General features: G+C 41.0%; 3 protein-coding genes across 4 annotated transcripts; all 3 read left to right on the top strand.

The window, feature by feature from the left end:
* The first annotated feature begins 108 nt into the window (after positions 1-108).
* Positions 109-7,655, top strand: LOC109632036 (homeodomain-interacting protein kinase 3-like). Of its 2 annotated transcripts, XM_069537633.1 has the most exons (13): positions 109-300; positions 402-583; positions 2,114-2,296; positions 2,435-2,626; positions 2,727-2,908; positions 3,027-3,150; positions 3,276-3,395; positions 3,523-3,609; positions 3,733-3,920; positions 4,099-5,273; positions 5,974-6,096; positions 6,291-6,876; positions 7,060-7,655. In XM_069537633.1, exons 3-11 carry the CDS (start codon positions 2,252-2,254, stop codon positions 6,015-6,017), a joined length of 2,157 nt encoding a protein of 718 aa, XP_069393734.1. In that variant the 5' UTR covers positions 109-300; positions 402-583; positions 2,114-2,251; the 3' UTR covers positions 6,018-6,096; positions 6,291-6,876; positions 7,060-7,655. The 2 variants fall into 2 exon arrangements, with proteins under 2 accessions (XP_069393734.1, XP_069393733.1); XM_069537632.1 differs by lacking the exons at positions 109-300; positions 402-583 and having other exon boundaries at positions 1,961-2,296.
* A 2,226-nt stretch (positions 7,656-9,881) lies between these two features.
* Positions 9,882-14,331, top strand: LOC138413556 (homeodomain-interacting protein kinase 3-like). The gene is made up of 10 exons (XM_069537635.1): positions 9,882-10,198; positions 10,341-10,532; positions 10,633-10,814; positions 10,933-11,056; positions 11,182-11,301; positions 11,429-11,515; positions 11,639-11,826; positions 12,005-13,179; positions 13,878-14,000; positions 14,195-14,331. The coding sequence occupies exons 1-9, from the start codon at positions 9,992-9,994 to the stop codon at positions 13,886-13,888; spliced, it is 2,286 nt and encodes a 761-aa protein (XP_069393736.1). The 5' UTR covers positions 9,882-9,991; the 3' UTR covers positions 13,889-14,000; positions 14,195-14,331.
* Positions 14,332-17,784: 3,453 nt separating this feature from the next.
* LOC138413555 (homeodomain-interacting protein kinase 3-like) lies at positions 17,785-23,426 on the top strand. Its single transcript, XM_069537634.1, has 11 exons — positions 17,785-18,084; positions 18,227-18,418; positions 18,519-18,700; positions 18,819-18,942; positions 19,068-19,187; positions 19,315-19,401; positions 19,525-19,712; positions 19,891-21,065; positions 21,766-21,889; positions 22,084-22,667; positions 22,851-23,426. The coding sequence occupies exons 1-9, from the start codon at positions 17,878-17,880 to the stop codon at positions 21,807-21,809; spliced, it is 2,319 nt and encodes a 772-aa protein (XP_069393735.1). The 5' UTR covers positions 17,785-17,877; the 3' UTR covers positions 21,810-21,889; positions 22,084-22,667; positions 22,851-23,426.
* The last annotated feature ends 1,509 nt before the right edge of the window (positions 23,427-24,935 follow it).

The raw sequence follows: 24,935 nt of genomic DNA, 5'->3' as shown, positions 1-24,935 counted from the left end.
ATTTATACCATCTGCAATCCTTATGTACACATACGTATGTACTGCCTTGTGTACAAGTTTACATCAAGCTAATATACAATCTTTCTGTGGTCTGCCATGTATCTCCAGGTGGCTATACTGAAGAAATTGAGATCTTTGGACCTGGACAAGCAAAACATCGTTCAGTGGTACCAGTTCTTCACCGACAGAGAACACATCTGCCTGGAGTTTGAGCAGCTGGACAAAAGTCTCTTCGATTTTATGACTGAACAAAATTTCAGACCTCTCCTTCTGAAAGAGATTCGCCCAATTGTCCAGCAGGTATGTCCACCTCTGTCCACCTTCCTCTCTACACGAACAATCAGTATGATAATATATACAGGTGGAACCTTCTTGACATTTTTATGAAATGAACTTTTCAGATTGCTCATGCGCTGAAGCACTTGAAGGCTGTGGGGTTTATCCATGCAGACCTCAAGTTAGAAAACATCATGCTAGTTGATCAGCTACTGGAGCCCTTCCGTGTCAAAGTGATCGACTTTGGATTAGCATGTGATGTGTCAGCTGCCAAGTTGGGCTCCTACATTCAGACCCGTCCATACCGGTGAGTACCTGGAACCATGACAGATCTCACTTAACAGTGAAACATGGATTCTACTTTGCTGCCTCTTAGTAAGTTATTGTTGCCACACGGCAACACTATGCAATTAAGAGGTAAGGAACAGAGTATCTGGTATATTAACAATACCATCTATATATAGAAAGTCTGTACAAAATGACATATGCATCTGTAGAGTGTAGCTGCAGCATTTTTATGTTATTGTCACACATCAATATTTATTATTGTCCCTTTATTTTCTGTTTGAACCACACTGTTAATGGTGCACTGTGAAGTCAGCTGAACACATTCTCTCGGATGTCTCACTGTGACTACACTTACTTACATGCACCAAAGCTCTCAGATGTAATGCAGTCTTTCTCTATGACTTCACAGGACATTATATAGATTTACATTCACTTACTAAATTGACTGTGAATGTTTTTAACATGCATTTACATATAGTGCAGTGTAGTCCAGTATTTAGTATAGTGCATTATGGTGTAATGCTGTGTAGTGAATGGTCGGTGCTTCTCCCTTTATAGGACAAACTGTCTTACAGCATTTGATTGAGAACAATACTTTTTTCTGCTCATCTGCTTTTGTTTACTTCACTTTTAGACTTGTACCACAAGTCCAATTTTTGTTCATCATACGATTATGTGATGCATTGATGCATGTGTATTATGATGCATCCCTGTATTTATTATCTACGTCTTGTGTCTAGTGTCCTTCTTTTGTTTGCTATGTGACATATGACTGTAACATTTTATCAGAGGTAAGTTTTAATGTTTCTCTCTGTCTCTCTTTAAGAGGATCAAGCTATATTTATTCCAATTAACTATAAAATCAATCACAGAAAAGCAGTAGCTCTGATGTCAGAGCTCAAGTCTTTACACTGATGCTCTTGTTGGTCTGCTTTTGTTCAGTCAACCTGCAGAGATGTTGAGATGAATGTTGAGGAGCTCTTCCATGATCAATGTGCTGCAGTTTTCCTAATACCTTTGTAGTAATCACGACACATAGACTTTTTTTAATTCGATTTCTTTAATCAATCACAATAATAAAAATGATCATATAAAAGGTTTTAAATACATTTAATTGAGAGAGAGAAAGAGAGAGAGTAGCCATGGTTACAAGGCATAACAAAATTTCAAAATTTCACAGTGTAACCTTGTATCTGCATCTGCACCATCCCTTAACCAAATTTGGAGGAAATTGTTTTGGTGTTATCCTGTTATTACAAATAAACCAACATACACAAGTGAAAACATAACTTCTATAATAATAATAATAATAATAATAATAATGATGATCATATAAAAGGTCTTAAATACATTCCATTGAGAGAGAGAGAGAGAGAGTAGCCATGGTTACAAGGCATAACAAAATTTCAAACGGTTACAATCTATATGTTGCAGTTAATTCAGTGGCAGCAGTTCACCTTTGCTCTTGAACCTACAACACACTTTGTGCATTTTTCTGTATTTCAACCCCATCAATTGAGGAAATATGGCTGCCATGCTACCTGCACAGGACAACCAGTTGGTTCCAGGAAGCCTGCTTTCCTCCGGATCCTGTTCCTACCAGGTGCAGTCTTTTCTTGGACAAGGCAATTTTGGAAAAGTTGTCAAGTGCAAGAGACTGGAAGACGACAAGACTGTGGCCATCAAAATGATTAAACTGCAGTGCAGTTCTGTAAAGATGATTAATCAAGAGGTAAGAAACAAATCTTTGTGCTTATTCCAGTTTGAATTATAGCATCTGCAATCCACATGTCCACATATGTACTGCCTTGTGTACAAGTTTACATCAAGCTAATATACAATCTTTCCGTGGTCTGCCATGTATGTCCAGGTGGCTACACTGAAGAAATTGAGATCTTTGGACCTGGACAAGCAAAACATCGTTCAGTGGTACCAGTTCTTCACGGACAGAGAACACATCTGCCTGGAGTTTGAGCACCTGGACAAAAGTCTCTTCGATTTTATGAAGGAGCGAAATTGCAGACATCTCCTTCTGAAAGAGATTCGCCCAATTGTCCAGCAGGTATGTCCACCTCTGTCCACCCCCTCTCTACACTAACAATCAGTATGATAATATATACAGGTGGAACCTTGTTGACATTTTTATGAAATTAACTTTTCAGATTGCTCATGCGCTGAAGCACTTGAAGGCTGTGGGGATTATCCATGCAGACCTCAAGTTAGAAAACATAGTGCTAGTTGATCAGCTACGGGAGCCCTTCCGTGTCAAAGTGATCGACTTTGGATTAGCATGTGATGTGTCAGCTGCCAAGTTGGGCTCCTACATTCAGACCCGTCCATACCGGTGAGTACCTGGAACCATGACAGATCTTAGTGGTGTATGTAAACTATTAAGGTGTCCTTCAAAACAACCCAAATATTTTTCATGGTTTATGTGATCATGGTTGTTGCTCCTCTTTCAGATCTCCAGAGATCATACTGGGGCATCCCTTCACAGAGGCCATAGACATGTGGTCTCTGGGACAAATGGCTGCTGAGATGTACCTCGGGGCCCTGCTCTACCCTGGATTGAGTGAATATGAAATGGTACACAAACTACTTCAAATGCACTTTCTGTTCTGAATTATAAATATCCTAAAGGGACAGTTCATATCATGTACATAATATTGGAATAAATCAGTAGTTCACCTGGCCTTGTTTTGTATTTTCAGATCAAGTTCATCACGGAGACTCAGGGTCAGCTACCCGACACCATGCTGAACCATGGAGGTAAAACTGCCAGGTTTTACATGAAAAATAACAACTCCACCACCTCCGTCTGGAAACTCAAGGTGCCAATCTTAAAACCTTGTTATATTCAAATATATCTTTCTCCGTCTCATACCTGCCTTGCTGTAAAATATCTGGTTCGCTCTATATGTTTGTGCATGTCTGCTAACAACAACACTTTCTGAACAGACACCAGAGCAGTACCACAAAGAGACGGGGAGGTGGCCAATGGAGAATAGGTGTTGGAAGTTCACCTCCCTGGACAACCTCTTGCTTGTATGTCTTCTTTTATCATTCAACATGAGCTTATTTCTTTAAGATGAATAAACACTCTGAATGTCCTAGAGAGGTTTTTTTATCACGACTGGAGCTAACTGATGACATGTTTGTGTGTTTTAGATCCGACCAATCAACACACAAAACTCTGCAGATAAAGTTGCAGAGACGGCCGACGTCCACATGTTTGTGGACATGCTGAAGGGGATGCTGCAGCTTGACCCCAAGAGAAGGATCACACCCCTTCAGGTGCTGGAACATAAGTTCATCAACATGCGCCACATTGCCAGCACGGCCCATCAAGGCAACTAGTAAGTCAACAATGTGATCTGGTCAAATGTTTTTAAATGTAAAATTCTTTTTTTTCTATTTATATTCCACTTGTACCTTTGTTACTGTTCATGTACAGCTCCTTGCAATATGTCTTATACATCTTATCTATGTCACACACGACACACTTTGCTAATGAAAGGATACATTTTCTTTCAGTTTCAGGTGCTGTTTTCAGATGATGGACGCATGTAAGAAGAAAATCCAGACATCTGAGTGTCGCACAGCTTTGTGTCGGCCACTGAAGCAGTCCTGGTGCAAAGCCACAAACCCCGTCCAGCAGAATCCTCCATCAGGTGCTGAGGGGAAGAAAACAGACAAGCCCCACCACACTGACCTACATCCCTGCACCACCACCCAGACTGGAGGAACTGATGAGTCCACAAAGCAGAAGACTGATCCCAATGTTGTGCCGCCTCCCAAGAAAATGTCTCCTCCAGGGTCAAACAAAAGGATCCAGGGAAACTGGGAAAATTTCAGGAGGAGACATGAATCTTGGCACTGTCGCCCTCATCAGTTGGATCAGAGGACCAGGCCTGGTGATCACCACCACACAACAGGTCCTTCAGGCAGCACCCAGACTGAGGGTCAGGCTCTGTCAGGACTTAAAAGAAAGGGAAGGGATCATGCAGATGTGCGGCCAAGCAAGAAGCCTGCTGATCACCACCACCACACTACAAGTCCTTCAGGCAGCACCCAGACTGAGGGTCAGGCTCTGTCAGGACTTAAAAGAAAGGGAAGAGATCATGCAGATGTGCGGCCAAGCAAGAGGCCTGCTGATCATGACCACCCCACAACAAGTCCTTCAGGCAGCACCCAGACTGAGGGTCAGACTTTGTCAGAGCTGAAACATAAAGAAAGGGATCATGCAGATGTGCGGCCAAGCAAGAAGCCTGCTGATCACCACCACCACACTACAAGTCCCTCAGGCAGCACCCAGACTGAGGGTCAGACTTTGTCAGAGCTGAAACATAAAGAAAGGGATCATGCAGATGTGCGGCCTAGCAAGAGGCCTGCTGATCACCACCACCACACTACAAGTCCCTCAGGCAGCACCCAGACTGAGAGTCAGACTCTGTCAGGACTTAAAAGAAAGGGAAGAGATCATGCAGATGTGCGGCCAAGCAAGAGGCCTGCTGATCATGACCACCCCACAACAAGTCCTTCAGGCAGCACCCAGACTGAGGGTCAGTCTTTGTCAGAGCTGAAACATAAAGAAAGGGATCATGCAGATGTGCGGCCTAGCAAGAGGCCTGCTGATCACCACCACCACACCACAGGTCCTTCGGGCAGCACCCAGACTGAGAGCTCTGTCAGGGCCAAATGGATGGCAGGTAATGATGATGATGTGGGGACTCCAATACAAGTCTTTGCTTGTCAGATAGTGACACCTGCTATTTGATCTTGTAATATATAATGTGCAAATATTGATATATCACTTTATTCACTTGAGTTGAGTGATGGATTCATGATCTTTTTCCCAAAGAAAGGGAAACCAAACTGCACATTTTATCTTTGTATAAATCCTAATTCATCAACAAACAAAGGTCCAATGCAAATAATTTTGATGCAATAATCTTAATATAAAGTGTAATTTCAACCATAAGTTTTGGCCAAAGTGCTTGTCTCTGAAATGGAAAAAATGCCTAAAGAACACAGTAAATACCCATTCACTAATATAGTTACGTTAGTTACAGGGTTAAGGTTGATGCTGCTGTGGGAGGTTTTTTATTCTACATGTCAAGTTCACCTTATTAATCGTTATAATGTCAATTAAAATGTTGTCATCTTTAGACAAGTCTTAACCGTCAAAAACAACTAGCAGCAAAAAAAAAGAAAAAAAGAAAATGCTGCAGAAAGAAAGGTTTAGGAAATGATGTGGAATCATTTACTCTGACCTTCAAGTATAGAGTATCACTAAGACATCACATTTTTATAGCGTCTCTCACATTGTTTGTTATTCTGAGTCTATGATTAACTGTGATTAAAAACATGAATGTGTTTATGTGATCATGGTTGTTGCTCCTCTTTCAGATCTCCAGAGATCATGCTGGGGCATCCCTTCACAGAGGCCATAGTCACGTGGTCTCTGGGACACATAGCTGCTGTGATGTACCTCGGGCCCTGCTGTACCCTGGATTGAGTGAATATGAAATGGTACACAAACTACTTCAAATGCACTTTCTGTTCTGATTTATAAATATCTTAAAGGGACAGTTCATATCATGTACGTAATATTGGAATAAATCATGAGCTTATTTCTTTAAGATAAAAAGAAAACACTCTTAAAGTCCCAGAGAGGTTTTTTATTCACTACTGGAGCTAACTGATGACATGTTTGTGTGTTTTAGATCCGACCTACCTGTTGATGTACTGTGCCACAGTGTGGTTCACCGCCTGCTCGGCTGCAGATGGGAGGGCTCTGCAAAGGATCGCCAGGGCTGCAGAGAGGATCACTGGCTCCCCTCCATCCCCCCTAGAAGACATTGCCAGCTCCCACTGCCTCAGCAGAGCGCAGAGAATCTCCAGGGACACTTTCCACCCTGGCCATAGGCTGTTTAACCTGATGCCGTCAGGAAAGTGGTTCACTTGCACCTCTCTTTGCACTATTTTGTATAGTTTTTAACGTCCAGTCAACATGTTTATTTTATTATTATTTATTTTTTTTTACTAAATGCACCTTTCAGGGGTAGCTGCTGTGATTTCACCATGCTTCATTGTGCAATGACATTTAAGGCATTCTATTCTGTTCTATTCTATCAACACACACAACTCTGCAGATAAAGTTGCAGAGACGGCCGACGTCCACATGTCTGTGGACATGCTGAAGGGGATGCTGCAGCTGGACCCCAAGAGAAGGATCACACGCCTCCAGGTGCTGGAACATAAGTTCATCAACATGCGCCACATTGCCAGCACTGCCCATCAAGGCAACTAGTAAGTCAACAATGTGATCTGGTCAAATGTTTTTAAATTTATAATACAGTTTTTTCTATTCATATTCCACCTTTGTTACTGTTCATGTACAGCTCCTTACAATATGTCTTATACATCTTAACTATGTCACACACAAGACTGATCACGATGATGTGCTGCCTCACAAGAAAATGTCTCCTCCAGGGTCAAACAGAAGGATCCTGGGAAACTGGGGCAACTTCAGGGGCAGACATGAGTCTTGGCACTCTCTCCTCATCAGTTAGATCAGAGGACCAGGCCTGGTGATCACCACCACCACATCACAGGTCCTTCAGGCAGCACCCAGACTGAGGGTCAGGCTCTGTCGGAGCTGAAATGTTAACCCTAACCCCTAATCCTAACCCTAACCCCTAATCCTAACCCCTAACCCCTAACCCCTAATCCTAACCCTTACCCCTAATCCTAACCTTAACCCTGACCCTGACCCCTAACCCCTTACCCTAACCCCTAATCCTAACCCTTACCCCTTATCCTAACCCTTAATCCTAACCCTAACCCTAATTGAAACCTAATTCTAACGCTAACCCTAAAGCCAAGTCTTCACCTTTGAAAAAGTGAGGAAGGTCAAAATGTCCTCACTTTCCAAAAATGTCCTCAATCTTTAGGGTCTATTCTTAAAATGCTTGACACAAAGATATTAGTACCGGAGCATTCACAAACATGTACATAAATGTGACGACAGACTTTGATTACAATGTAACTTGTTTATTCACAATAAAAGATCATTTTGAAAATCTTAACATTGTGGTATAATTTTTAACTGCAGTGTCATAGTAATGTGCTGAATGAAGCAGGTATACACACTTTATTAGGAACGCCTCAGTTTCTTTCTTTCCTCTCAATCTGTCTCAGTTCGTCTTTGAGACTCTCACTTTGTGACATGGAGCATTAACCTGCTGGACGTATCCAACAGAAGATGGAAACTGTGGCTATAAAGGGATGAACATCGTCAGCAACAATAATCTATTTTTGATATGTTTTATATTTCAGTATTCTAATATTACAGGTTAACTAGTGATTGCAGATTTGTAATGTTTTACCTGTGGTTTCCTGATATATGTATTGAAGGTCTCTGTGAAAAAAAAATATTATATGAACTTTACACAACCGTCTTGTCGCGGAGGACACAAACAGCTGTGTTATTTAACACAATAACATTATTTTTCTGAATTCATATATCCTGAAATGAAAATCTGTTGGTCAATGGACTAAACTAGTGTATTTTGAAGCTCTGTTTTTTATCACTTAAAATATTAAAAAAGGAAAAAACCCTGCGGGTAAATGTACAATTGTGGGAAGCTGAAACATCCTCTTATTGGAAACAAGACAAATAAAATACAGCATACGTTTATTCAACTTCATTACTCATTGTTTTATTGTGTAAAAAGATGCACAGACTCATATTATGACACAAGGGCATGATTTTCTTGGGCTGAAAATTAGTCCAAAAAATGAGTTAGTTAATTTTGAAGCCATCAGACCATGACGTCTACAGTTTCTCATGTCCATGAAAAAGGAGATGCAAACAGGACTTGTGGAGAACTGTGTTTGTCCTATCAAAAATAAAAGGTGTTTCTTTGCTAAACTTAACAGTGAAACATGGATTCTACTTTGCTGCCTCTTAGTAAGTTATTGTTGCCACACGGCAACACTATGCAATTAAGAGGTAAGGAACAGAGTATCTGGTATATTAACAATACCATCTATATATAGAAATTCTGTACAAAATGACATATAGATCTGTGGAATGTAGCTGCAGCATTTTTATGTTATTGTCACACATCAATATTTATTATTGTCCCTTTATTTTCTGTTTGAACCACACTGTTAATGGTGCAGTGTGAAGTCAGCTGAACACATTCTCTCTGATGTCTCACTGTGACTACACTTACTTACCTGCACCAAAGCTCTCAGATGTAATGCAGTCTTTCTCTATGACTTCACGGGACATTATATAGATTTACATTCACTTACTAAATTGACTGTGAATGTTTTTAACATGCATTTACATATAGTGCAGTGTAGTCCAGTATTTAGTATAGTGCATTATGGTGTAATGCTGTGTAGTGAATGGTCGGTGCTTCTCCCTCTATAGGACAAACTGTCTTACAGCATTTGATTAAGAACAATACTTTTTTCTGCTCATCTGCTTTTGTTTACTTCACTTTTAGACTTGTACCACAAGTCCAATTTTTGTTCATCATACGATTATGTGATGCATTGATGCATGTGTATTATGCTGCATCCCTGTATTTATTATCTACGTCTTGTGTCTAGTGTCCTTCTTTTGTTTGCTATGTGACATATGACTGTAACATTTTATCAGAGTTAAGTTTTAATGTTTCTCTCTGTCTCTCTTTAAGAGGATCAAGCTATATTTATTCCAATTAACTATAAAATCAATCACAGAAAAGCAGTAGCTCTGATGTCAGAGCTCAAGTCTTTACACTGATGCTCTTGTTGGTCTGTTTTTGTTCAGTCAACCTGCAGAGATGTTGAGATGAATGTTGAGGAGCTCTTCCATGATCAATGTGCTGCAGTTTTCCTAATACCTTTGTAGTAATCACGACACGTAGACTTGTTTTTATTCGATTTCTTTAATCAATCACAATAATAATAATGATCATATAAAAGGTTTTAAATACATTTAATTGAGAGAGAGAAAGAGAGAGAGTAGCCATGGTTACAAGGCATAACAAAATTTCAAAATTTCACAGTGTAACCTTGTATCTGCATCTGCACCATCCCTTAACCAAATTTTGGGGAAATTGTTTTGGTGTTATCCCGTTATTACAAATAAACCAACATACACAAGTTAAAACATAACTTCTATAATAATAATAATAATAATACTAATAATAATGATGATGATCATATAAAAGGTTTTAAATACATTCCATTGAGAGAGAGAGAGAGAGAGAGAGAGAGTAGCCATGGTTACAAGGCATAACAAAATTTTAAACGGTTACAATCTATATGTTGCAGTTAATTCAGTGGCAGCAGTTCACCTTTGCTCTTGAACCTACAACACACTTTGTGCATTTTTCTGTATTTCAACCCCATCAATTGAGGAAATATGGCTGCCATGCTACCTGCACAGGACAACCAGTTGGTTCCAGGAAGCCTGCTTTCCTCCGGATCCTGTTCCTACCAGGTGCAGTCTTTTCTTGGACAAGGCAATTTTGGAAAAGTTGTCAAGTGCAAGAGACTGGAAGACGACAAGACTGTGGCCATCAAAATGATTAAACTGCAGTGCAGTTCTGTAAAGATGATTAATCAAGAGGTAAGAAACAAATCTTTGTGCTTATTCCAGTTTGAATTATAGCATCTGCAATCCACATGTCCACATACGTATGTACTGCCTTGTGTACAAGTTTACATCAAGCTAATATACAACCTTTCTGTGGTCTGCCATGTATGTCCAGGTGGCTACACTGAAGAAATTGAGATCTTTGGACCTGGACAAGCAAAACATCGTTCAGTGGTACCAGTTCTTCACGGACAGAGAACACATCTGCCTGGAGTTTGAGCACCTGGACAAAAGTCTCTTCGATTTTATGAAGGAGCGAAATTGCAGACATCTCCTTCTGAAAGAGATTCGCCCAATTGTCCAGCAGGTATGTCCACCTCTGTCCACCCCCTCTCTACACTAACAATCAGTATGATAATATATACAGGTGGAACCTTGTTGACATTTTTATGAAATTAACTTTTCAGATTGCTCATGCGCTGAAGCACTTGAAGGCTGTGGGGATTATCCATGCAGACCTCAAGTTAGAAAACATAGTGCTAGTTGATCAGCTACGGGAGCCCTTCCGTGTCAAAGTGATCGACTTTGGATTAGCATGTGATGTGTCAGCTGCCAAGTTGGGCTCCTACATTCAGACCCGTCCATACCGGTGAGTACCTGGAACCATGACAGATCTTAGTGGTGTATGTAAACTATTAAGGTGTCCTTCAAAACAACCCAAATATTTTTCATGGTTTATGTGATCATGGTTGTTGCTCCTCTTTCAGATCTCCAGAGATCATACTGGGGCATCCCTTCACAGAGGCCATAGACATGTGGTCTCTGGGACAAATGGCTGCTGAGATGTACCTCGGGGCCCTGCTCTACCCTGGATTGAGTGAATATGAAATGGTACACAAACTACTTCAAATGCACTTTCTGTTCTGAATTATAAATATCCTAAAGGGACAGTTCATATCATGTACATAATATTGGAATAAATCAGTAGTTCACCTGGCCTTGTTTTGTATTTTCAGATCAAGTTCATCACGGAGACTCAGGGTCAGCTACCCGACACCATGCTGAACCATGGAGGTAAAACTGCCAGGTTTTACAGGAAAAATAACAACTCCACCACCTCCGTCTGGAAACTCAAGGTGCCAATCTTAAAACCTTGTTATATTCAAATATATCTTTCTCCGTCTCATACCTGCCTTGCTGTAAAATATCTGGTTCGCTCTATATGTTTGTGCATGTCTGCTAACAACAACACTTTCTGAACAGACACCAGAGCAGTACCACAAAGAGACGGGGAGGTGGCCAATGGAGAACAGGTGTTGGAAGTTCACCTCCCTGGACAACCTCTTGCTTGTATGTGTTCTTTTATCATTCAACATGAGCTTATTTCTTTAAGATGAATAAACACTCTGAATGTCCTAGAGAGGTTTTTTTATCACGACTGGAGCTAACTGATGACATGTTTGTGTGTTTTAGATCCGACCAATCAACACACAAAACTCTACAGATAAAGTTGCAGAGAAGGCCGACGTCCACATGTTTGTGGACATGCTGAAGGGGATGCTGCAGCTTGACCCCAAGAGAAGGATCACACCCCTTCAGGTGCTGGAACATAAGTTCATCAACATGCGCCACATTGCCAGCACGGCCCATCAAGGCAACTAGTAAGTCAACAATGTGATCTGGTCAAATGTTTTTAAATGTAAAATTCTTTTTTTTCTATTTATATTCCACTTGTACCTTTGTTACTGTTCGTGTACAGCTCCTTGCAATATGTCTTATACATCTTATCTATGTCACACACGACACACTTTGCTAATGAAAGGATACATTTTCTTTCAGTTTCAGGTGCTGTTTTCAGATGATGGACGTATGCAAGAAGAAAATCCAGACATCTGAGTGTCGCACAGCTTTGTGTCGGCCACTGAAGCAGTCCTGGTGCAAAGCCACAAACCCCGTCCAGCAGAATCCTCCATCAGGTGCTGAGGGGAAGAAAACAGACAAGCCCCACCACACTGACCTACATCCCTGCACCACCACCCAGACTAGAGGAACTGATGAGTCCACAAAGCAGAAGACTGATCCCAATGTTGTGCCGCCTCCCAAGAAAATGTCTCCTCCAGGGTCAAACAAAAGGATCCAGGGAAACTGGGAAAATTTCAGGAGGAGACATGAATCTTGGCACTGTCGCCCTCATCAGTTGGATCAGAGGACCAGGCCTGGTGATCACCACCACACCACAGGTCCTTCAGGCAGCACCCAGACTGAGGGTCAGGCTCTGTCAGGACTTAAAAGAAAGGGAAGGGATCATGCAGATGTGCGGCCAAGCAAGAAGCCTGCTGATCACCACCACCACACTACAAGTCCTTCAGGCAGCACCCAGACTGAGGGTCAGGCTCTGTCAGGACTTAAAAGAAAGGGAAGAGATCATGCAGATGTGCGGCCAAGCAAGAGGCCTGCTGATCATGACCACCCCACAACAAGTCCTTCAGGCAGCACCCAGACTGAGGGTCAGACTTTGTCAGAGCTGAAACATAAAGAAAGGGATCATGCAGATGTGCGGCCTAGCAAGAGGCCTGCTGATCACCACCACCACACTACAAGTCCCTCAGGCAGCACCCAGACTGAGGGTCAGACTTTGTCAGAGCTGAAACATAAAGAAAGGGATCATGCAGATGTGCGGCCTAGCAAGAGGCCTGCTGATCACCACCACCACACTACAAGTCCCTCCGGCAGCACCCAGACTGAGGGTCAGACTCTGTCAGGACTTAAAAGAAAGGGAAGAGATCATGCAGATGTGCGGCCAAGCAAGAGGCCTGCTGATCATGACCACCCCACTACAAGTCCTTCAGGCAGCACCCAGACTGAGGGTCAGACTTTGTCAGAGCTGAAACATAAAGAAAGGGATCATGCAGATGTGCGGCCTAGCAAGAGGCCTGCTGATCACCACCACCACACCACAGGTCCTTCGGGCAGCACCCAGACTGAGAGCTCTGTCAGGGCCAAATGGATGGCAGGTAATGATCATGATGTGGGGACTCCAATACAAGTCTTTGCTTGTCAGATAGTGACACCTGCTATTTGATCTTGTAATATATAATGTGCAAATATTGATATATCACTTTATTCACTTGAGTTGAGTGATGGATTCATGATCTTTTTCCCAAAGAAAGGGAAACCAAACTGCACATTTTATCTTTGTATAAATCCTAATTCATCAACAAACAAAGGTCCAATGCAAATAATTTTGATGCAATAATCTTAATATAAAGTGTAATTTCAACCATAAGTTTTGGCCAAAGTGCTTGTCTCTGAAATGGAAAAAATGCCTAAAGAACACAGTAAATACCCATTCACTAATATAGTTACGTTAGTTACAGGGTTAAGGTTGATGCTGCTGTGGGAGGTTTTTTATTCTACATGTCAAGTTCACATTATTAATCGTTATAATGTCAATTAAAATGTTGTCATCTTTAGACAAGTCTTAACCGTCAAAAACAACTAGCAGCAAAAAAAAAGAAAAAAAGAAAATGCTGCAGAAAGAAAGGTTTAGGAAATGATGTGGAATCATTTACTCTGACCTTCAAGTAGAGTATCACTAAGACATCACATTTTTATAGCGTCTCTCACATTGTTTGTTATTCTGAGTCTATGATTAACTGTGATTAAAAACATGAATGTGTTGATGTGATCATGGTTGTTGCTCCTCTTTCAGATCTCCAGTGATCATGCTGGGGCATCCCTTCACAGAGGCAATAGTCACGTGGTCTCTGGGACACATGGCTGCTGTGATGTACCTCGGGCCCTGCTGTACCCTGGATTGAGTGAATATGAAATGGTACACAAACTACTTCAAATGCACTTTCTGTTCTGATTTATAAATATCTTAAAGGGACAGTTCATATCATGTACGTAATATTGGAATAAATCATGAGCTTATTTCTTTAAGATAAAAAGAAAACACTCTTAAAGTCCCAGAGAGGTTTTTTATTCACTACTGGAGCTAACTGATGACATGTATGTGTGTTTTAGATCCGACCCACCTGGTGATGTACTGTGCCACAGTGTGGTTCACCGCCTGCTCGGCTGCAGATGGGAGGGCTCTGCAAAGGATCGCCAGGGCTGCAGAGAGGATCACTGGCTCCCCTCCATCCCCCCTAGAAGACATTGCCAGCTCCCGCTGCCTCAGCAGAGCGCAGAGAATCTCCAGGGACACTTTCCACCCTGGCCATAGGCTGTTTAACCTGATGCCATCAGGGAAGTGGTTCACTTGCACCTCTCTTTGCACTATTTTGTATGGTTTTTAACGTCCTGTCAACATGTTTATTTTATTATTATTTCTTTTTTTTACTAAATGCACCTTTCAGGGGTAGCTGCTGTGATTTCACCATGCTTCATTGTGCAATGACATTTAAGGCATTCTATTCTGTTCTATTCTATCAACACACACAACTCTGCAGATAAAGCTGCAGAGACGGCCGACGTCCACATGTCTGTGGACATGCTGAAGGGGATGCTGCAGCTGGACCCCAAGAGAAGGATCACACGCCTCCAGGTGCTGGAACATAAGTTCATCAACATGCGCCACATTGCCAGCACGGCCCATCAAGGCAACTAGTAAGTCAACAATGTGATCTGGTCAAATGTTTTTAAATTTATAATACAGTTTTTTCTATTCATATTCCACCTTTGTTACTGTTCATGTACAGCTCCTTACAATATGTCTTATACATCTTAACTATGTCACACACAAGACTGATCACGATGATGTGCTGCCTCACAAGAAAATGTCTCCTCCAGGGTCAAACAGAAGGATCCTGGGAAACTGGGGCAACTTCAGGGGCAGACATGAGTCTTGGCACTCTCTCCTCATCAGTTAGATCAGAGGACCAGGCCTGGTGATCACCACCACCACATCACAGGTCCTTCAGGCAGCACCCAGACTGAGGGTCAGGCTCTGTCGGAGCTGAAATGTTAACCCTAACCCCTAATCCTAACCCTTACCCCTAATCCTTTACCTTAACCCTGACCCCTAACCCTAACCCCTAATCCTAACCCTTACCCCTAATCCTAACCTTAACCCTGACCCTTAACCCTAACCCTTAATCCTAACCCTTACCCCTTATCCTAACCCTTAATCCTAATCCTAACCCTAACCCTAATTGAAACCTAATTCTACCTTTGAAAAAGTGAGGAAGGTCAAAATGTCCTCACTTTCCAAAAATGTCCTCAATCTTTAGGGTCTATTCTTAAAATGCTTGACACAAAGATATTAGTACCGGAACATTCACAAACATGTACATAAATGTGACGACAGACTTTGATTACAATGTAACTTGTTTATTCACAATAAAAGATCATTTTGAAAATCTTAACATTGTGGTATAATTTTTAACTGCAGTGTCATAGTAATGTGCTGAATGAAGCAGGTATACACACTTTATTAGGAACGCCTCAGTTTCTTTCTTTCCTCTCAATCTGTCTCAGTTCGTCTTTGAGACTCTCACTTTGTGACATGGAGCATTAACCTGCTGGACGTATCCAACAGAAGATGGAAACTGTGGCTATAAAGGGATGAACATCGTCAGCAACAATAATCTATTTTTGATATGTTTTATATTTCAGTATTCTAATATTACAGGTTAACTAGTGATTGCAGATTTGTAATGTTTTACCTGTGGTTTCCTGATATATGTATTGAAGGTCTCTGTGAAAAAAAACTATTAGATGAACTTTACACAACTGTCTTGTCGCAGAGGACACAAACAGCTGTGTTATTTAACACAATAGCATTATTTTTCTGAATTCATATATCCTGAAATGAAAATCTGTTGGTCAATGGACTAAACTAGTGTTTTTTGAAGCTCTGTTTTTATCACTTAAAATATTAAAAAAGGAAAAAACCCTGCGGGTAAATGTACAATTGTGGGAAGCAGAAACATCATCTTATTGGAAACAAGACAAATAAAATACAGCATACGTTTATTCAACTTCATTACTCATTGTTTTATTGTGTAAAAAGATGCACAGACTCATATTATGACACAAGGGCATGATTTTCTTGGGCTGAAAATTAGTCCAAAAAATGAGTTAGTTAATTTTGAAGCCATCAGACCATGACGTCTACAGTTTCTCATGTCCATGAAAAAGGAGATGCAAACAGGACTTGTGGAGAACTGTGTTTGTCCTATCAAAAATAAAAGGTGTTTCTTTGCTAAACTTAACAGTGAAACATGGATTCTACTTTGCTGCCTCTTAGTAAGTTATTGTTGCCACACGGCAACACTATGCAATTAAGAGGTAAGGAACAGAGTATCTGGTATATTAACAATACCATCTATATATAGAAATTCTGTACAAAATGACATATAGATCTGTGGAATGTAGCTGCAGCATTTTTATGTTATTGTCACACATCAATATTTATTATTGTCCCTTTATTTTCTGTTTGAACCACACTGTTAATGGTGCAGTGTGAAGTCAGCTGAACACATTCTCTCTGATGTCTCACTGTGACTACACTTACTTACCTGCACCAAAGCTCTCAGATGTAATGCAGTCTTTCTCTATGACTTCACGGGACATTATATAGATTTACATTCACTTACTAAATTGACTGTGAATGTTTTTAACATGCATTTACATATAGTGCACATTAGTCCAGTATTTAGTATAGTACATTATGGTGTAATGCTGTGTAGTGAATGGTCGGTGCTTCTCCCTCTATAGGACAAACTGTCTTACAGCATTTGATTAAGAACAATACTTTTTTCTGCTCATCTGCTTTTGTTTACTTCACTTTTAGACTTGTACCACAAGTCCAATTTTTGTTCATCATACGATTATGTGATGCATTGATGCATGTGTATTATGATGCATCCCTGTATTTATTATCTACGTCTTGTGTCTAGTGTCCTTCTTTTGTTTGCTATGTGACATATGACTGTAACATTTTATCAGAGTTAAGTTTTAATGTTTCTCTCTGTCTCTCTTTAAGAGGACCAAGCTATATTTATCCCAATTAACTATAAAATCAATCACAGAAAAGCAGTAGCTCTGATGTCAGAGCTCAAGTCTTTACACTGATGCTCTTGTTGGTCTGTTTTTGTTCAGTCAACCTGCAGAGATGTTGAGATGAATGTTGAGGAGCTCTTCCATGATTGATGTGCTGCAGTTTTCCTAATACCTTTGTAGTAATCACGACACGTAGACTTGTTTTTATTCGATTTCTTTAATCAATCACAATAATAATAATGATCATATAAAAGGTTTTAAATACATTTAATTGAGAGAGAGAAAGAGAGAGAGTAGCCATGGTTACAAGGCATAACAAAATTTCAAAATTTCACAGTGTAACCTTGTATCTGCATCTGCACCATCCCTTAACCAAATTTTGGGGAAATTGTTTTGGTGTTATCCTGTTATTACAAATAAACCAACATACACAAGTGAAAACATAACTTCTATAATAATACTAATAATAATAATAATAATAATAATGATGATGATCATATAAAAGGTTTTAAATACATTCCATTGAGAGAGAGAGAGAGAGAGAGAGAGAGAGTAGCCATGGTTACAAGGCATAACAAAATTTTAAACAGTTACAATCTATATGTTGCAGTTAATTCAGTGGCAGCAGTTCACCTTTGCTCTTGAACCTACAACACACTTTTTGCATTTTTCTGTATTTCAACCCCATCAATTGAGGAAATATGGCTGCCATGCTACCTGCACAGGACAACCAGTTGGTTCCAGGAAGCCTGCTTTCCTCCGGATCCTGTACCTACCAGGTGCAGTCTTTTCTTGGACAAGGCAATTTTGGAAAAGTTGTCAAGTGCAAGAGACTGGAAGACGACAAGACTGTGGCCATCAAAATGATTAAACTGCAGTGCAGTTCTGTAAAGATGATTAATCAAGAGGTAAGAAACAAATCTTTGTGCTTATTCCAGTTTGAATTATAGCATCTGCAATCCACATGTCCACATACGTATGTACTGCCTTGTGTACAAGTTTACATCAAGCTAATATACAACCTTTCTGTGGTCTGCCATGTATCTCCAGGTGGCTACACTGAAGAAATTGAGATCTTTGGACCTGGACAAGCAAAACATCGTTCAGTGGTACCAGTTCTTCACGGACAGAGAACACATCTGCCTTGAGTTTGAGCAGCTGGACAAAAGTCTCTTCGATTTTATGAAGGAGCGAAATTGCAGACATCTCCTTCTGAAAGAGATTCGCCCAATTGTCCAGCAGGTATGTCCACCTCTGTCCACCCCCTCTCTACACTAACAATCAGTATGATAATATATACAGGTGGAACCTTGTTGACATTTTTATGAAATTAACTTTTCAGATTGCTCATGCGCTGAAGCACTTGAAGGCTGTGGGGATTATCCATGCAGACCTCAAGTTAGAAAACATAGTGCTAGTTGATCAGCTACGGGAGCCCTTCCGTGTCAAAGTGATCGACTTTGGATTAGCATGTGATGTGTCAGCTGCCAAGTTGGGCTCCTATATTCAGACCCGTCCATACCGGTGAGTACCTGGAACCATGACAGATCTTAGTGGTGTATGTAAACTATTAAGGTGTCCTTCAAAACAACCCAAATATTTTTCATGGTTTATGTGATCATGGTTGTTGCTCCTCTTTCAGATCTCCAGAGATCATACTGGGGCATCCCTTCACAGAGGCCATAGACATGTGGTCTCTGGGACACATGGCTGCTGAGATGTACCTCGGGGCCCTGCTCTACCCTGGATTGAGTGAATATGAAATGGTACACAAACTTCTTCAAATGCACTTTCTGTTCTGAATTATAAATATCCTAAAGGGACAGTTCATATCATGTACATAATATTGGAATAAATCAGTAGTTCACCTGGCCTTGTTTTGTATTTTCAGATCAAGTTCATCACGGAGACTCAGGGTCAGCTACCCGACACCATGCTGAACCATGGAGGTAAAACTGCCAGGTTTTACAGGAAAAATAACAACTCCACCACCTCCGTCTGGAAACTCAAGGTGCCAATCTTAAAACCTTGTTATATTCAAATATATCTTTCTCCGTCTCAAACCTGCCTTGCTGTAAAATATCTGGTTCGCTCTATATGTTTGTGCATGTCTGCTAACAACAACACTTTCTGAACAGACACCAGAGCAGTACCACAAAGAGACGGGGAGGTGGCCAATGGAGAACAGGTGTTGGAAGTTCACCTCCCTGGACAACCTCTTGCTTGTATGTCTTCTTTTATCATTCAACATGAGCTTATTTCTTAAAGATGAATAATCACTCTGAATGTCCTAGAGAGGTTTTTTTATCACGACTGGAGCTAACTGATGACATGTTTGTGTGTTTTAGATCCGACCAATCAACACACAAAACTCTACAGATAAAGTTGCAGAGAAGGCCGACGTCCACATGTTTGTGGACATGCTGAAGGGGATGCTGCAGCTTGACCCCAAGAGAAGGATCACACCCCTTCAGGTGCTGGAACATAAGTTCATCAACATGCGCCACATTGCCAGCACAGCCCATCAAGGCAACTAGTAAGTCAACAATGTGATCTGGTCAAATGTTTTTAAATGTAAAATTCTTTTTTTTCTATTTATATTCCACTTGTACCTTTGTTACTGTTCATGTACAGCTCCTTGCAATATGTCTTATACATCTTATCTATGTCACACACGACACACTTTGCTAATGAAAGGATACATTTTCTTTCAGTTTCAGGTGCTGTTTTCAGATGATGGACGTATGTAAGAAGAAAATCCAGACATCTGAGTGTCGCACAGCTTTGTGTCGGCCACTGAAGCAGTCCTGGTGCAAAGCCACAAACCCCGTCCAGCAGAATCCTCCATCAGGTGCTGAGGGGAAGAAAACACACCAGCCCCACCACACTGACCTACATCCCTGCACCACCACCCAGACTGGAGGAACTGATGAGTCCACAAAGCAGAAGACTGATCCCAATGTTGTGCCGCCTCCCAAGAAAATGTCTCCTCCAGGGTCAAACAAAAGGATCCAGGGAAACTGGGAAAACTTCAGGAGGAGACATGAATCTTGGCACTGTCGCCCTCATCAGTTGGATCAGAGGACCAGGCCTGGTGATCACCACCACACCACAGGTCCTTCAGGCAGCACCCAGACTGAGGGTCAGGCTCTGTCAGGACTTAAAAGAAAGGGAAGGGATCATGCAGATGTGCGGCCAAGCAAGAAGCCTGCTGATCACCACCACCACACTACAAGTCCTTCAGGCAGCACCCAGACTGAGGGTCAGACTCTGTCAGGACTTAAAAGAAAGGGAAGAGATCATGCAGATGTGCGGCCAAGCAAGAGGCCTGCTGATCATGACCACCCCACAACAAGTCCTTCAGGCAGCACCCAGACTGAGGGTCAGACTCTGTCAGGACTTAAAAGAAAGGGAAGAGATCATGCAGATGTGCGGCCAAGCAAGAGGCCTGCTGATCATGACCACCCCACAACAAGTCCTTCAGGCAGCACCCAGACTGAGGGTCAGACTTTGTCAGAGCTGAAACATAAAGAAAGGGATCATGCAGATGTGCGGCCTAGCAAGAGGCCTGCTGATCACCACCACCACACTACAAGTCCCTCCGGCAGCACCCAGACTGAGGGTCAGACTCTGTCAGGACTTAAAAGAAAGGGAAGAGATCATGCAGATGTGCGGCCAAGCAAGAGGCCTGCTGATCATGACCACCCCACAACAAGTCCTTCAGGCAGCACCCAGACTGAGGGTCAGTCTTTGTCAGAGCTGAAACATAAAGAAAGGGATCATGCAGATGTGCGGCCTAGCAAGAGGCCTGCTGATCACCACCACCACACCACAGGTCCTTCGGGCAGCACCCAGACTGAGAGCTCTGTCAGGGCCAAATGGATGGCAGGTAATGATCATGATGTGGGGACTCCAATACAAGTCTTTGCTTGTCAGATAGTGACACCTGCTATTTGATCTTGTAATATATAATGTGCAAATATTGATATATCACTTTATTCACTTGAGTTGAGTGATGGATTCATGATCTTTTTCCCAAAGAAAGGGAAACCAAACTGCACATTTTATCTTCGTATAAATCCTAATTCATCAACAAACAAATGTCCAATGCAAATAATTTTGATGCAATAATCTTAATATAAAGTGTAATTTCAACCATAAGTTTTGGCCAAAGTGCTTGTCTCTGAAATGGAAAAAATGCCTAAAGAACACAGTAAATACCCATTCACTAATATAGTTACGTTAGTTACAGGGTTAAGGTTGATGCTGCTGTGGGAGGTTTTTTATTCTACATGTCAAGTTCACCTTATTAATCGTTATAATGTCAATTAAAATGTTGTCATCTTTAGACAAGTCTTAACCGTCAAAAACAACTAGCAGCAAAAAAAAAGAAAAAAAGAAAATGCTGCAGAAAGAAAGGTTTAGGAAATGATGTGGAATCATTTACTCTGACCTTCAAGTATAGAGTATCACTAAGACATCACATTTTTATAGCGTCTCTCACATTGTTTGTTATTCTGAGTCTATGATTAACTGTGATTAAAAACATGAATGTGTTGATGTGATCATGGTTGTTGCTCCTCTTTCAGATCTCCAGAGATCATGCTGGGGCATCCCTTCACAGAGGCCATAGTCACGTGGTCTCTGGGACACATGGCTGCTGTGATGTACCTCGGGGCCCTGCTGTACCCTGGATTGAGTGAATATGAAATGGTACACAAACTACTTCAAATGCACTTTCTGTTCTGATTTATAAATATCTTAAAGGGACAGTTCATATCATGTACGTAATATTGGAATAAATCATGAGCTTATTTCTTTAAGATAAAAAGAAAACACTCTTAAAGTCCCAGAGAGGTTTTTTATTCACTACTGGAGCTAACTGATGACATGTATGTGTGTTTTAGATCCGACCTACCTGTTGATGTACTGTGCCACAGTGTGGTTCACCGCCTGCTCGGCTGCAGATGGGAGGGCTCTGCAAAGGATCGCCAGGGCTGCAGAGAGGATCACTGGCTCACCTCCATCCCCCCTAGAAGACATTGCCAGCTCCCGCTGCCTCAGAAGAGCGCAGAGAATCTCCAGGGACACTTTCCACCCTGGCCATAGGCTGTTTAACCTGATGCCTTCAGGGAAGTGGTTCACTTGCACCTCTCTTTGCACTATTTTGTATAGTTTTTAACGTCCTGTCAACATGTTTATTTTATTGTCATTTCTTTTTTTACTAAATGCACCTTTCAGGGGTAGCTGCTGTGATTTCACCATGCTTCATTGTGCAATGACATTTAAGGCATTCTATTCTGTTCTATTCTATCAACACACACAACTCTGCAGATAAAGTTGCAGAGACGGCCGACGTCCACATGTCTGTGGACATGCTGAAGGGGATGCTGCAGCTGGACCCCAAGAGAAGGATCACACGCCTCCAGGTGCTGGAACATAAGTTCATCAACATGCGCCACATTGCCAGCACGGCCCATCAAGGCAACTAGTAAGTCAACAATGTGATCTGGTCAAATGTTTTTAAATGTATAATACATTTTTTTCTATTCATATTCCACCTTTGTTACTGTTCATGTACAGCTCCTTACAATATGTCTTATACATCTTAACTATGTCACACACAAGACTGATCACGATGATGTGCTGCCTCACAAGAAAATGTCTCTTCCAGGGTCAAACAGAAGGATCCAGGGAAACTGGGACAACTTCAGGAGCAGACATGAGTCTTGGCACTCTCTCCTCATCAGTTAGATCAGAGGACCAGGCCTGGTGATCCCCACCACCACATCACAGGTCCTTCAGGCAGCACCCAGACTGAGGGTCAGGCTCTGTTGGAGCTGAAATGTTAACCCTAACCCCTAATCCTAACCCTAACCCCTAATCCTAACCCCTAACCCCTAACCCTAACCCTAACCCCTAATCCTAACCCCTAATCCTAACCCTAACCCCCAATCCTAACCCTTACCCCTTATCCTAACCCTTAATCCTAATCCTAACCCTAACCCTAATTGAAACCTAATTCTAATGCTAACCCTTAAGCCAAGTCTTCACCTTTGAAAAAGTGAGGAAGGTCAAAATGTCCTCACTTTCCAAAAATGTCCTCAATCTTTAGGGTCTATTCTTAAAATGCTTGACACAAAGATATTAGTACCGGAACATTCACAAACATGTACATAAATGTGACGACAGACTTTAATTACAATGTAACTTGTTTATTCACAATAAAAGATCATTTTGAAAATCTTAACATTGTGGTATAATTTTTAACTGCAGTGTCATAGTAATGTGCTGAATGAAGCAGGTATACACACTTTATTAGGAACGCCTCAGTTTCTTTCTTTCCTCTCAATCTGTCTCAGTTCGTCTTTGAGACTCTCACTTTGTGACATGGAGCATTAACCTGCTGGACGTATCCAACAGAAGATGGAAACTGTGGCTATAAAGGGATGAACATCGTCAGCAACAATAATCAATTTTTGATATGTTTTATATTTCAGTATTCTAATATTACAGGTTAACTAGTGATTGCAGATTTGTAATGTTTTACCTGTGGTATCCTGATATATGTATTGAAGGTCTCTGTGAAAAAAAACTATTAGATGAACTTTACACAACCGTCTTGTCGCAGAGGACACAAACAGCTGTGTTATTTAACACAATAGCATTATTTTCCTGAATTCATATATCCTGAAATGAAAATCTGTTGGTCAATGGACTAAACTAGTGTTTTTTGAAGCTCTGTTTTTATCACTTTAAATATTAAAAAAGGAAAAAACCCTGCGGGTAAATGTACAATTGTGGGAAGCTGAAACATCATCTTATTGGAAACAAGACAAATAAAATACAGCATACGTTTATTCAACTTCAGTACTCATTGTTTTATTGTGTAAAAAGATGCACAGACTCATATTATGACACAAGAGCATGATTTTCTTGAACTGAAAATTAGTCCAAAAAATGAGTTAGTCAATTTTGAATCAGACCATGACGTCTACAGTTTCTCATGTCCATGAAAAAGGAGATGCAAACAGGACTTGTGGAGAACTGTGTTTGTCCTATCAAAAATAAAAGGTGTTTCTTTTCTAAACTTAACAGTGAAACATGGATTCTACTTTGCTGCCTCTTAGTAAGTTATTGTTGCCACACGGCAACACTATGCAATTAAGATGTAAGAAACAGAGTATCTGGTATATTAACAATACCATCTATATATAGAAATTCTGTACAAAATGACATATAGATCTGTGGAATGTAGCTGCAGCATTTTTATGTTATTGTCACACATCAATATTTATTATTGTCCCTTTATTTTCTGTTTGAACCACACTGTTAATGGTGCAGTGTGAAGTCAGCTGAACACATTCTCTCTGATGTCTCACTGTGACTACACTTACTTACCTGCACCAAAGCTCTCAGATGTAATGCAGTCTTTCTCTATGACTTCACGGGACATTATATAGATTTACATTCACTTACTAAATTGACTGTGAATGTTTTTAACATGCATTTACATATAGTGCACATTAGTCCAGTATTTAGTATAGTGCATTATGGTGTAATGCTGTGTAGTGAATGGTCGGTGCTTCTCCCTTTATAGGACAAACTGTCTTACAGCATTTGATTAAGAACAATACTTTTTTCTGCTCATCTGCTTTTGTTTACTTCACTTTTAGACTTGTACCACAAGTCCAATTTTTGTTCATCATACGATTATGTGATGCATTGATGCATGTGTATTATGATGCATCCCTGTATT

Source organism: Paralichthys olivaceus, chromosome 13 (assembly GCF_024713975.1).
Source record: "Paralichthys olivaceus isolate ysfri-2021 chromosome 13, ASM2471397v2, whole genome shotgun sequence".
Taxonomy (NCBI): Eukaryota; Metazoa; Chordata; class Actinopteri; order Pleuronectiformes; family Paralichthyidae; genus Paralichthys; species Paralichthys olivaceus.
This window is presented reverse-complemented; position numbering and strand designations above follow the sequence as displayed.